Source organism: Jaculus jaculus, chromosome 4, assembly GCF_020740685.1.
Source record: "Jaculus jaculus isolate mJacJac1 chromosome 4, mJacJac1.mat.Y.cur, whole genome shotgun sequence".
In the NCBI taxonomy this organism is placed as follows: Eukaryota; Metazoa; Chordata; class Mammalia; order Rodentia; family Dipodidae; genus Jaculus; species Jaculus jaculus.
This window is the reverse complement of record NC_059105.1, coordinates 169,644,158-169,658,348: the sequence shown is the minus strand read 5'-3', so window position 1 is coordinate 169,658,348 and position 14,191 is coordinate 169,644,158. Positions and strand designations below refer to the sequence as shown.

The 14,191-nt window shown below is 38.5% G+C and overlaps 1 protein-coding gene across 2 annotated transcripts in view; it reads left to right on the top strand.

Annotated features, from left to right (window-relative positions):
- Senp7 (SUMO specific peptidase 7) overlaps positions 1-14,191 on the top strand; it is a 179,383-nt gene that overhangs the window by 92,171 nt on the left and 73,021 nt on the right. For both annotated transcript variants that reach the window (XM_045147156.1, XM_045147155.1), the window contains 2 exons: positions 1,378-1,572; positions 12,983-13,101. In XM_045147156.1, coding sequence (XP_045003091.1) covers positions 1,378-1,572; positions 12,983-13,101 — 314 coding nt within the window. The remainder of the gene's footprint in view (positions 1-1,377; positions 1,573-12,982; positions 13,102-14,191) is intronic.

Sequence of the window (14,191 nt, the reverse complement as noted above, 5' to 3'; positions counted from 1 at the left end):
ACACTGGCACACACATTATCACCAGCACGTGTGCTGACCTGTGTGTGACGTCTAGAACTAGAGGTGTTAACACTGGCACACACATTATCACCAGCACGTGTGCTGACCTGAGTGTGACGTCTAGAATTAGAGGTGTTAACACTGGCACACACATTGTCACCAGCATGTGTGCTGACCTGAGTGTGACGTCTAGAACTAGAGGTGTTAACACTGGCACACACATTATCACCAGCACGTGTGCTGACCTGTGTGTGACGTCTAGAACTAGAGGTGTTAACACTGGCACACACATTATCACCAGCACGTGTGCTGACCTGAGTGTGACGTCTAGAACTAGAGGTGTTATCACTGGCACACACGTTATCACCAGCACGTGTGCTGACCTGAGTGTGACGTCTAGAACTAGAGGTGTTAACACTGGCACACACATTATCACCAGCACGTGTGCTGACCTGTGTGTGACGTCTAGAACTAGAGATGTTAACACTGGCACACACGTTATCACCAGCACGTGTGCTGACCTGAGTGTGACGTCTAGAACTAGAGATGTTAACACTGGCACACACATTATCACCAGCATGTGTGCTGACCTGAGTGTGACGTCTAGAACTAGAGGTGTTAACACTGGCACACACATTATCATCAGCACGTGTGCTGACCTGTGTGTGACGTCTAGAACTAGAGATGTTAACACTGGCACACACGTTATCACCAGCACGTGTGCTGACCTGAGTGTGACGTCTAGAACTAGAGATGTTAACACTGGCACACACATTATCACCAGCACGTGTGCTGACCTGTGTGTGATGTCTAGAACTAGAGGTGTCAACAGTGGCACACACATTATCACCAGCACGTGTGCTGACCTGAGTGTGACGTCTAGAACTAGAGGTATGATCTGAGCAATGCCTTCCTTGTTGGGTGTGCATTTGTGGTAATGCCTTTTCAAGTGTGCAGTCGCTTGTTGAGGACCTTTTGTTAAATACAAACAAAAACTTGAATTTCATCTTGTAATCTGTGTTTTTTTTAAATAATTTTTTTATTAAAAAATTTATTAAAATTTTAAAATTATTAAAATTTATTTAAAAAATTTATTGAAAAAAATACATGACCATGTTTTTGAGAAAAGTATTTAAAAATTTCATGCACTTCAATAGCAGCAAACATGCATTATGGTTGCATGTGATAATCTATGCCATAATTTGTAAGAAACAGAAAGGTTGTATTTATCCAAAACTTTTATATTCACGTGTTGGTTTCTAGAATATTAGTTGTAATTGAGCTTTATACTAAAATGGTTGTTTGAAAATTCAACTTTCTTGCGTTCTTGTTAATGAAAACTCCTGTTCAGTACATTTTTATTGTTCTGTGTGACAGGATACCCAGAGTTATACTGACGAATGTCCTGGGAACGGAGCTAGGAAGAAAGTACATAAAGAGCCCGCCTGTGTCTGAGGCCACTTGGTGTGACCCAGACAACTTGCAATCGGAGCCGCTTTGTTCATCACCCAATGGCAGCCTAAAATCTTGTCAAAATGCAAATCCTCATAAGAGATGTTTTTTACCTGAAAGGTATGTTTAGTGATAACTTTACTTAAAGCAAATATTTATTCTCATGAACCTGTCATTTTTTTCATATAGCTATTGGTAAATCTGAGGTAAATTGTACTTTCATGGTCAGCATGCCTTTTCTCTTCTTGTGACTATTGGAACCAACATTCAGTGGCTAATAATTAGTTTCAAAAGTCTGTTCTTATATTTTGGAAAATGAAATCAAGCACTGAATGAAAATTTAGTTACCTGTTCTAGTATTATAGTTCATTTGCCTTGCATAATTGAAAGCCATTCCCCTGGCATCATTCCTTTCTTCTTTTTTGTATCCATCCAGCTAGCCATCCTTATTTATTATGTTTATATCTGGATAACTGTCCCTGACATTTATTGCTCAGTCATTATTTAATGAATGCCCGTTTATATTTCTCACAAAAAATGATTTGAGATAGCTGAATTCTGTTAACAATTGTAAACTCCATCAACAAATTACTGGCTGGTACAAAAATGCAAATCTAGTTGGGCATGGCTGGTGAGACCTTTAATTCTAGCATTCCGTAAGTTCAAGAGGAGCCATCATGGGCCACAGAATGAGATCCTTGTTTGTCTCAGCTAGATTGAGATCCTGCCTCAACAATAAAAAATAACACAAATTTTAAGTTGTCTTTGACTTACTAAGGCATTGTTACGGTTACCTTTGCCTTGCTGGAACAGAACACTCAAATAAAAGCAGCTGATGGGAGAAAGGGGTTTATTTTTGGCTTACAAGTCTCTAAGGGATCCTCAGGATGGCAGGGAAGGGGTAGCAGATCTGAAGCTGCTAACTCATCTTGCCACAGCAGCTGCCAGAAAGCAGCAAGGTTAGCTGAGCTGACACTGGCAATGACATCCTCAAGCCTGACCCTAGCAACACCCCTCCTCCAACAAGGGTCTGCCTCCCAAATTGCCACCAAGTAAGGATCAAGTGTTTAAAAGATATGATTCTATGTGTGGCATCTGATTAAATCCACCACAGGTGGGTTCCTTTGTGCACTGGAAGTAAAAATCCAGGGAAGAAGCTAAGAGATTATCATTAGTAAATTGCACTAGATTTTTTTTTTTTTTCAAGGTAGAGCTTCACTCTAGCCATGGCTTACTTGGAATTCATTGTGTAGCCTCGGGCTGGCCTTGAACTCATGGTGATCCTCCTACCTCTTCTTCTCAAGTGCTGGAATTAAAGGTGTGTGCAGCCATGCCTGTGCACTAGGTTTTTGACGCAAGCTCTTGGTATGTAGTCCAGGCCCTGTGCTCACAATCCTATATCTCTTCTTGAGTACTAGAATTACAGGAATGTACAACCACACTTTGCTTCCACTAGATTATAATGATTTAAATTTTTTAAAAACATTTTTGGCTCATGTATATGTGTAATGAGTGTGCATATGCACACACATTAAGTGTAGTATGGTGTGTGTGTAGAGGGCAAAGGACAGCTTTTTTGGGTTGGCCTTTGTCTTCAACCTCATTTGAGGTAGATCCTCTTAATTGTTCCTTGTTCACGGCTTCATTTACCAAGGTAGCTGGTCCAAGTGCTTCTAGAAAATTCTCCTCTGTCCACCTTCCATCTTACCTTAGCATCCTGAAATTACAGGAGCCTTCTTTGCTTCTGGCTTTTACTTGTGTTCTGGGGTTTCAAACACAGGCCCACAGTCCAAACACTTGATCCACAAAGGCATCTCTCTCATTGTTAATATGTGCCATATTTTGATTATCAAAAATCATCAGTTGGGGCTGGAGAGATGGCTTAGTGGTTAAGGTGTTTGCCTGTGAAGCCTAAGGACCTGTGTTCAACTGTCCAGATTCCACATAAGCCAGATGCTCAAAGGTGAGGCCAGTGCAAGGTTGCATATTCCCACAAGGTAGTACAAGCATCTGGAATATGATTTCAGCGGCTGAGGCCCTGGCATGCTAATTCTCTCTCATTCTCTCTCTCACTCTCTCTAAAAAAATCGTCAGTTGATGGACATCTAGGCTGATTCCATTTCTTAGTTATTGTATATAGAGCAGCCGTGAACATGAGTGTGCAAGTATCCCCTTGATAAGATATAGAGTCCTTTGGTTTCATGCTTAGTTGTGGTATAGCTGAGTTATGTGATTTTCTGTTTTTAGTTTTTTTGGTATGTATGAATTGTGTGTATGTATTAATGCTGCTTGGATGCATGTGGGTGTGCTTGTATGCAGGCTCATCTCTATGTGGTTATACACGTGTGTGTACAGGTAGAGGCTATATGCTGACGTCAGGTGTTTTCTTCTGTCACTGTCGTCTTTATTTTACAGAGGTAAAGCACTCTCACCTGAGTCTAGAGCTTACTGATTAAGTTAGACTAGCTAACCAGCTTGCCCCAAGAATCTCCCCTTGCCTCCCCTATGCAGTGCTGGCTCCCATACTGGCTTTGACATGAGTTCTTGGGATTTGAACTCCAGCACTTGCATGGCAAGTGCTTTATGCACTGTGCCATCTCCCCAGACTTGGCTTTTATTTTATTTTAATTTTGAGAAAATTTCAGTGGTTTCCATAGTGGCTGTATCAGTTTACATTCCCACCAACAGTGAATAAGGGTTGCTTTTACTGAGCACATTCAACAGCATTTGTTATTTTTTAGAACTTTTACTGACAAACTCCATACAAATAGACAATATCCCATGATCATAGTCCCCTCCCATTACCCTTCCTTTTACCCCTCCTCCTCTATTCTCCCTCCACTGAATTTCTTCCTTCTAAGTAGTTCCTATTTTATTTTGATGTCATTCTTTATTTTCTAAATATTTTTATTTATTTGCAAGACAGAGGAGAGAGAGAGAATAAGAACGACTGAGAACAGATGCATTAAGGCCTCTTGCCACCAGCTGACAGAGAGCTGGAGGAAGCTAAGCCTGGTCACTAGAGAGATATACTGATGGCTATGTTTACTGTCCAGCTGCAAGATTTTATTTTTAGTGTTCAATTTATGTTTCTCTTATTGACTGATTTCATGATATTCAAGAAATCATTGACAAATGCAAATACAAAGATTCCCCTCTAGGTATTCCTTTACAAGGTTTTACATTTCTTATCCTATATTTAGGTTTTTGATTCTTTTTTCTTTTTGGTATATAATGGTAGATAAGGGTCCAACTCCTTTCTCATGCATATGGCTCTTTTGCATTCCCAGTACACTTTGTTGAAGACTATCCTTTGCATATTAAACACTTCTCAGCACTCAGTTCAAAAATCTTTTGAGGGCTGGAGAGATGGCTTAGCAGTTAAGCGCTTGCCTGTGAAGTCAATGGACCCCAGTTCGAGGCTCGATTCCCCAGGACCCACGTTAGCCAGATGCACAAGGGGGCACATGCGTCTGGAGTTCGTTTGCAGTGGCTGGAGGCCCTGGTGCATCCATTCTCTCTCTCTCTCTCTCTCTCTCTCTCTCTCTCTCTCTCTGCCTCTTTCTCTCTCTGTCTGTTGCTCTCAAATAAATAAATAAAAATGAACAAAAAAAATTAGAAAAAAGTCTTTTGATCATATTTGAGTACTTAGTATTAGGTTTTGTTTTTAATCCTTTGATTTATATTTGTCTTCATTGTAGCACCACATTGTTGTTTTTGCATGTGTGTGTTAGTATTGTGTTGTGTCATTTGTTATGTGCACACATATATGAAGATATGCATGAGCCTGAATGTGCAGAGGTCCAAAGGGAATGTCAGATGTCCTCTGTTGTTAATCCTCATGTTTCTTTGAAGTGAGTCTCTCAGCTGAAGCTGCCATATTCAGTCAGACTGACTAACCTGAGAGCCCCTGGTCTCTGGTTCCCATAGGACTAGGGTTAGAGTCACGTGTGGCCACACCCAACTGTTAATGTGGGTACTGGGAAGTCAGGCTCAGTGAATCAGGCCCTCATACTTTTGTGGACAAGTGCTCTTATCTGCTGAGCCATCATTACTCCAGCTTCCTAAGTTTTTTTTTTTTTGTAGATTTTTGTAACTTTAAAATGTATTTGCTTGGTTCCTTTTGAAGTTTTTTTTTTTGTTAATTTTTGTAACTTTTCCATATTTTGAAAATTAAAGTTTCATTATTTGATCAAATTTATTATTTAAAAAATTTCTTTGTGTGTATGGGCCTGCCAGGGTTTCTTGCTCTTGCATGCAAATGCCTGGCCAGCTTTACCTGGGTGGCTGGGGAGTTGAGCCCCAAGACCAGCAGGCTTTACAAATAAGTACTTTTAACCACTAATTAATCTCCCCAATTCCTCTTGAGATTATTTAATACTTTGTGCTTGGTTGTGAAAAGTTTCATAACAATTTGTTCCATAAGCATGGGCCCTTTTTTTTTTTGGAGGTAGGGTTTCACTCTAGCTCAGGCTGACCTGGAATTCACCATGTAGTCTCAGGGTGGCCTTGAACTCAAAGCAAGGGACTTTACAAATATACTTTCCAGTTGAAATTTTATTCTTTTCATTGTATATCACGCCATAACAATGAAGAGAAGTAAGCCATTTATTTCTTGTTTCAGGAGAAACATGAGTGTATGAGAATTCAGTCTTGTCATCATGTAGATCTCACTCTTTGTGGATCATAGTGCCTGGTGATGCTCTTGCTAGGAAGATGGCAAATGGACTTTTGTTTAGGCTTTTATCTTCAATTTATATGTGCTTATCTTAAAATTGATCCTTGAAACTTGAAGACTGGAATGATTTGACATGGTCCAAACTTTTTTATAAGTGAAACTGGTCTGAGAAGTAATTTGCAAATGGACTTCTGTTGTGTGGGCATATGACTTGCTGTTTGTACCGCAATTTTGGCAATACCAAGCTTTATTAAATACACTGAGTTCATTTTTTAAAAAAAAATTGGGCTTTTAATTTACAATTTGAAAGTAAATTGTACCAAAGGAAATCTGAAGAGGATGAGCAATGAGATAACAGCAGTAGTTTCTTCTACTAGGATATTCTACTGGTAATATTTGGAGATTGTACGTTTTTAGTTCATAACTTAAAAAAATTTTCTGTTATTTCCCTGAAAGAAGGGCTCTTACTAGTCTTTATAGTTGCTATTTGTCACTAATTTAAGATAGCTTAGTTGAGAATACTTTATAAATTATAAGTTTATATAAAGTTTATCGAGTATAAATAGTTTTAAATGTGTACTTAAGTATAGGGTACTATGACAGCACATATTTATTTTATTTTAAACATATATATATATATATATATATATATATATATATATATATATGTATATATATTTGAGAGACACAGAGTATGGGTGAGCAAAGGTCTCATGTCACTGCAAAAAACTCCAAATGCATTAACCACTTTGTGCATCTAGCTTTATGTGGGTACTGGGGGAATTGATCCCAGGCTTCCAGGCTTTGCAAGCAAATGCCTTTAACCTCTGAGCTATCTCTCCAGCCCTTTTCACAATTTCATGTTTTTGAAGTATTTTTTATTAACAATTTCCATAATTATAAACAATAACCTTGGTAATTCCCTCCCCTGCTCACTTTCCCATTTGCAACTCCACTCTCCATCATATCCCCTCCCCCTTTTAATCAGTCTCTTTCATTTTGATGTCATCATCTTTTCCTCCTGTTTGGAGGTTCTTGTGTAAGTAGTATTCCAGATATGGGTTTCTTTACACTGAGTGGCTCTCTTAGCTAATCAGAAAGTTATTGGTTACCCATCAAGGCTGTGTGCCTCTATTGCACTGGCGTGTACACCCTGTCAGGGTATCTGCTTCTGAGTACCTTGCTCAGATCATTGTTGGTCACTTTCCCCCAGTAGCTCTTATAACCCTTTCCAGTACTAGATGACCTAACTTCCTGGAGATTGGCTGTCTTCTGGATTCCAGCCAGATATATCTATGCTCTGTGTTGGCAGCATATGGTGTCTTCAGCAGTAGGGTCTTATCTTTTGCCTCAGGTGGATAATCAAGTCCTTTGACAGAAGCCTGTCTTGTTTTTGGGACATCATAGATCTCTCTGATCAATAGCTCATTGTGGGTAGCAACTGATTTTTGGTACTGAGAGTTTCAGGTCAGAGACCAAAAAAATTTTTTTTAAGATTAGGCTTCATCTCACCCTTTCCAGGGTCCTTCTTTTCAGGGGCTCTCCCCTTACTTCTCTTGAAGGTTATATCTTTTAGAATATCTCCAAAGATAAAGGTTTCTGTTGTACCAGTTCATTTTAGATTTAGCTTTGTTTCTTTTTCCTTACCCTCCCCTTCCCCCCCAAACACTTTCATCCCTATTGTCTGGACCTTGAGTTGTCTATCAGATATGTCAGCAACTTGAGCTCATGCAGGTTAGGAACCACAGATAAGTGAGACCATGTTGCATTTGTCTTTCTGTGATTGTGATGAGAATGATCTGTTCCAAGATGACCATTTTTGTTTTTCAATTATTATTAACATTTTCCATGATTATAAAAAGTATCCCATGGTAATACCCCCCCCCCCCAGTTTCCCCTTTGAAATTCCATTCTCCATCATATCCCCTCCCCATCTCAATCAGTCTCTCTTTTATTTTGATGTCATGGTCTTTTCCTCCTCTTATGATGGTCTTGTGTAGGTAGTGTCAGGCACTATGAGGTCATGGATATCCAGACCATCTTATGTCTGGAGGGAGCACATTGTATGGAGTCCTACCCTTCCTTTGGCTCTTACATTCTTTCTGCCACCTCTTCCGCATTAGACCCTGAGCCTTGGAAGGTGTTACTCAGTACTCCAGTCACTCCTTTCCAGCACTATGATACCTTCTGAGTCATCCCAAAGTCACTGCCATCTGAAAAGAGAAGATTCTCTACCCAAAGTGAGAGTAGCATTAATATAAGGGTATAAATATTAAACAAAGTGCTTACTGGGCAGTTTGATAAGCATGATATATACATTTTTCCAGACATCAGTAGATGTTACACCCCTAGGGCTCATGATTACTACTGTTTTAAGTTTTCAGTATCAGGGATGTGTTTCCCTCCATGGAGCGGGCCTCCAGTCCAATTGGAGGGCAGTTGGTTTCCACCATGACAAACATGCCACTATTGCACCCATTGGCTCATTTGGGCTGGCTGGCCAATTATAAGGCTTTCAGTGTCCACTGTTGAGTATCTTCACTGGTGTTATCTCTTTCTTCCATTGCACTACATGTAGAATGGCTTCTTCCAGCTGTCTGTCAGCTGGTCTACATGGAGGAGGTTATCAGTTCAGTTCTAGCAGGATTTCTCAGTGGCCTGAAGTTGACCATTTTTTAAAAAATATTTTGTTCATTTTTTATTTATTTTGAGAGTGACAGACAGAGAGAAAGACAGATAGAGGGAGAGAGAGAGAATGGGCGAGCCAGGGCTTCCAGCCACTGCAAACGAACTCCAGATGCGTGCGTTCCCTTGTGCATCTGGCTACGTGGGACCTGGGGAACTGAGCCTCGAACCAGGGTCCTTAGGCTTCACAGGCAAGCGCTTAACCGCTAAGCCATCTCTCCAGCCCAAGTTGACCATTTTTATACAGATTTCGTTATATCATTTTTTTCTTACTGCTGAGTAGAATTCTGTTATGTAAATGTAATATAACTTCCTTATCCATTCATCCAATGATGGGTACCTGAGTTGGTTCCAGTTCTTAGCTATTATGAATTGAGCAGCTAAAACATGATTCAACAAATATCTCTGTAGTGAAGCATGGAGCATTTAGGGTAAATGCTCAGTAAGGGAATAACTGGGTCTGTTGGTAGCTCTATGTTCATCCTTTTCAGGAATCTCCATATTGGTTTCCATAGTGGTTGTACAAGTTTACATTCCTACCAATAGTAGATGAAGGTTCCTCTTTCCCCACATCCTTGCCAACATTTGTTATTAGATTTTTTAAAATATTACCATCCTGGTGGAATCTCATAGTTGTTTTAATTTACATTTCCCTAATGGTTAGGGATGTTGAACATTTTCTTAAGTGTGTGTTAGCCATTTGCATTTCTTTTTTATTTTAAACATTTTTAATATTCATTATTATTCACCACATGTTTCATGTGGATACATCATGTGTGTACCCTCTTTTGCCTCATCCCTGCCCCATTCCATTGAGGATACTCCTCAGTAGGGTTGCAGGTATTCCCTATGGGGTTGTGGGAACAGTAGTCAGTTATTTTGGGGGGAGAGGAAATGCCTCTGATCATGATGTCTCAACCTGTGGCTCTTACAATGTTTCTGCCCCTCTTCTGCAAAATTCCCTGAGTCATGGTGGGTGAGTTTTAAGTGTACTTCAGTGATGAGCTCTTAGGAGCCTCTGGATCTCTGCTTTGGTAGGTGTTGAGTATCTTCAGTGTCTGTCTCCTATACCCTGGTGCTGGTTATCAGGAACAGCATGAAAGCAGCACTCTTTCTCATCTCCCCGTTTCTCAGTGGTCTCAGCTGAGGCTTGGATGAAGGGCAAAGCGTAGTTTATCTCCTCTAGTCTCACTACCTTCTGAAACAGAACAGATTCTGAAATGGAGAGTGAAGTCAGCATAGTTTAAATGGTATGAGTATTATTAATTAAGGAGGAATTTGATGTATATAACCTCTCTTTATGCCAGTACCATGCTGGTTTTTTTTTTTTTTTTTTTTTTTTTTTTTTTTTTTGCTATGGTTTTGTAATACAGCTTTAGATTGGGTATGATGATACCTTCAGAGGTGTTCTTTTTTTTTTCTTCTTTTCTGTGGATAATTTTGGATATCCAAGGCCATTTTATATGAATTTTGAGATCATTTTTTCTCTCGGTGAAGAGTGATGGTGGAATTTTTGTTGGTATTACATTAACTCTATATAATTGGTTTTGGAATTGCCATTTTCATAATATTAATTCTACCTGTCCAGAAGCATGGAAGGTCTTCCCTTCTTCTCCAGTCCTCAATTACTTTCTTGAGTTTTTTTTTTTTTTTTTTGTTTCACTCTAGCTCAGGTTGACCTGGAATTCATGATGTAGTCTCAGGTTGGTCTTGAACTCATGGTGATCCTCCTACCTCTGCCTCCTAAGTGCTAGGATTAAAGGTGTGCGCCACCACGCCCAGCTCTTTCTTGAGTGTTATTCCAAGGTATTTAACTTTTCAGGATTTTTTTTTTTCGAGGTAGTGTCTCACCTCCAAGGTATTTAATTTTTTTTTGTTGTTGTTGCTATTGAAAATGGGACAGCCTCGCTGATTTCTTTCTCTATATGTTTGTCTGTTGCATATTGAAAGGCTACTTATTCTTGTGGGTTGATTTTGTACCCTGCCACTTTACTGAGGAATTAATCACTTTCAGAAGTTTTGAGATGGAGACTTTCAAGTCACTTATGTATAGGATCATGTCATCTGCAAACAGGGTTAACTTGACTTCCTCCTTCCAATTTCTATCCCTTTTATTTCTTTCTCTTGTTAGATTGCTTGGGCCAGAACTTGTAGTACTATGTTGAAGAGTAGTGGTGAGTGTGGGCACCCTGTCTTGTTCCCGATCTCAATGAGAACTCCTTGAACCTTTCCCCATTAAGTCTTATTTGGGCTTTAGGTGTTGTGTATATAGCCTCTATTTTGTTGAGATATAAACCATCCATGCCTATCCTCTCCAGTGTTTTCATCATGAAGTGGTGTTGTATTTTGTTAAAGGCCTTCTCTGAATCAATTGAGATGATCATGTGGTTCTCATAGTTCATATTATTTATGTGGTGTATTACGTTGACTGATTTCCATATGTTGAACCATCCCTGTATTCCTGGGATGAAGCCTACTTGATCAAGGCGAATAATGCTTTTGATACGTTGAATTCATTTGCAAGGATTTTGTTCAGGAACTTTGCATCTAACTTCATCAGGAATATAGGCCTGTGGTTTTCTTTCCTCATTGTATCTCTGTCTGGTTATGGTATTAGGGTGATAAAAAGAGTTGGGGAGGATTCCCTGCTCTCCATTTGCAAAACAGTTTGAGAAAAATTGGCTTTAGTTCTTCAATGAAGGTTTGATAGAATTCAGTTGAGAAGCCATCTGGCCCTGGGTTTTTCTTTTGGGGAGGTTTTTTATTACCTTTCAATCTCCATGGATGTGATAAGTTTGCTTAGGAGATTAACCTGCTCTGAGTTTAGTTTTGCTAGGTGGTATGTGGCTAGGAATTCATCTATTTCTTCCATATTATCTAGTTTTGTGGAGAAAAGGTTTTGGAAGTATGTCCTGATGATTCTTCCAATTTCATTGGTGTCTGTTGTGACCTCCCTTTTTTTATTTCTGATTTTGTTAATTTGAGACTTTTCTTTTTTTCACTTGATCAAATTGGCCAGAGGTTTATTTTTTCAAAGAACCAGTTCTTTGCTTCATTGATTTTTAAAATTGTTTTCTTAGTTTCCAATTCATTAATTTCCACACTGATCTTGATTATTTCTTTCCATCTGGAGCTCTTAGGGTTGGATTCTTCTTGTTTTTCCAATGCCATTAGATGGACCATTAGGTTATTAATTTGTCTGTATTTGTTATGAAGGCATTTAGTACTTTGAGTTTTCTCCTTAGGATTGCCTTCTTTGTGTTCCATAAATTTTGGTAAGTTGTGTTTTCATTATCATTCAATTCTAAGAATTTTACAGTTCCTTTTTAAAATTTCTTCCACAACCCATTCTCTGTTTAAGTGTGTTGTTCAGTTTCCAGGAGCTGGTAGAGTGCCTGATGTGTCTCTTGTTAATTTGTAGCTTTAAAGCATTGTTATTTGATGTAATGCAGGAAGTTATTTCAAATTTCCTGAATTTATGGAGACATGCTTTGTGGCCTAATACATAGTCTATTTTGGAGAAGGGTCCCTGGGCTACTGAGAAGAATGTGTATTCTGTCGAATTGTGGTAGAAAGCTCTATAGATGTCCATTAGGTCTAGTTGATCTCTGGTGTTTTTGAGCTCTATTATACAATTTTTTTTTGAGGTAGGGTCTTGTTCTAGCCCAGGCTGACCTGGAACTCAGTCTGTAGTCCTAGCCTGGCTTTGAACTCATAGTGGTCCTTCTATTTCTACCTCCTTGGTACTGTGATTAAAGGCATGTACCACCATGCTTGGCCTTATATTTTATTTCATCATATGTATACCCTTTAATATTTTGAAAACTTAACAAGTGTTGTGCTTATCATGTTAATATTTGTTTTTAATTCAACTCTATATTTTAAATACATGTTAATTTATATAAGATCATTTCTTGTTTTACATGTACCATGTTGATATCTTGTCTTTTCCTCTAAAAGCCACCTGGGCAATTTAAATGTAGAACCGAGATTAGAATTTATTTCTGAAATCTGAGTTGATCTTTTCCCCCCATTGCTCATAGCATATAGAATTGCATGTGAGAATGCATTTTAAACTTATTGTATTTTTATTTTGACAATACTAATTGCCTTCTAAATTTATCTGGGCCTTATCAGAAATGAGTATAATGCAATTGTATTTTTCAGGGGTTCAAAACCAAGCAAGACAGTAGATAAAGTTTCTGCAAAACAAGCTGCACCTTCTAAAGAAAAGCAAAGAGATGGTGATGATGTTTCTCTTGTGATGTGTGATATTCAGCCTGAAGGTTTGTTGAAAGCAAAATTTTGCTTATGGTATTTACAGTAATTTTTAACCTGTAGATATTTCATTTTACATTGAAATGACATATAAAAAGAAATGGAGGTTACTTAGATATAAAAATAAAATTATGAGCAATAAGTTATTATATTTTTATCATTTACCAATTCTTTTTATGTATACAGGCTATATGACTATAAAGTTATGATAGCTTAAATGTTGTTTATATGGATATTGTTATTACTACCACTTGAATTTCTATTACCAGCTTCCTAATTTATATCTTTCTACTTTAAAATAAGTTTACCTCTCTTAACTCTGAAATGCCTAACTAATCCAGTATTAGTAAGTCTGTAGGTTAATACATCTCAACTTGTAAAAATTCTTTGCAGGCCTCCTTGTGTATGTAATTACTTTTTCCCTCAATATTTAAAAAATATTTTGCTAAAACCTGTAAAAAACTATTTCTTATTTTTAGCAGTTTGTGAAACTAGCACCTTCAGAAGTCTCTTGGATTATTGCCAGCTTAAAATGAGTTGAGATATTTTGTTTATTGAGTAACTTTGTGAGTTATTCACAAGAAAATTGTCCTTTAATCACAATGTGTAAAAATTTATGTACTTCCTTTGAATTGTAACTATTGAAAGATTTTCTCTGTAGCCCCTTTTCTTTGTTTGTTTGTTTGTTTGTTTGTTTCTTTCTTTCTTTTCTTTTTCTTTTTTGAGGTAGGATCTTGCTCCTACCTCAAATTCCTGACCTGGAATCCACTATGTAGTCTCAGGGTAGCCCTGAAATCATGGCAATCCTACCTCTGTCTTCCAAATGCTGCTGGGATTAAAGGCATGTGCCACCACACTGGCCCCACTTAATATTTTAAATATATTGTTATTTGTTTTATTTGTAAAGAGAGAACGAGAGAGAGGGAGGGAGGGAGGGAGGGAGGGAGGGGGGGAGAGAGAGAGAGAGAGAGAGAGAGAGAGAGAGAGAGAGAGAGAGAGAAAGGACCTGCCAGAACCCTTAACCCCTGCACAAAAATTCCAGATGCCTGCTTCACTTTGTTCATCTGGCTTTTACATGGGTACTGGGGAATTGAACTG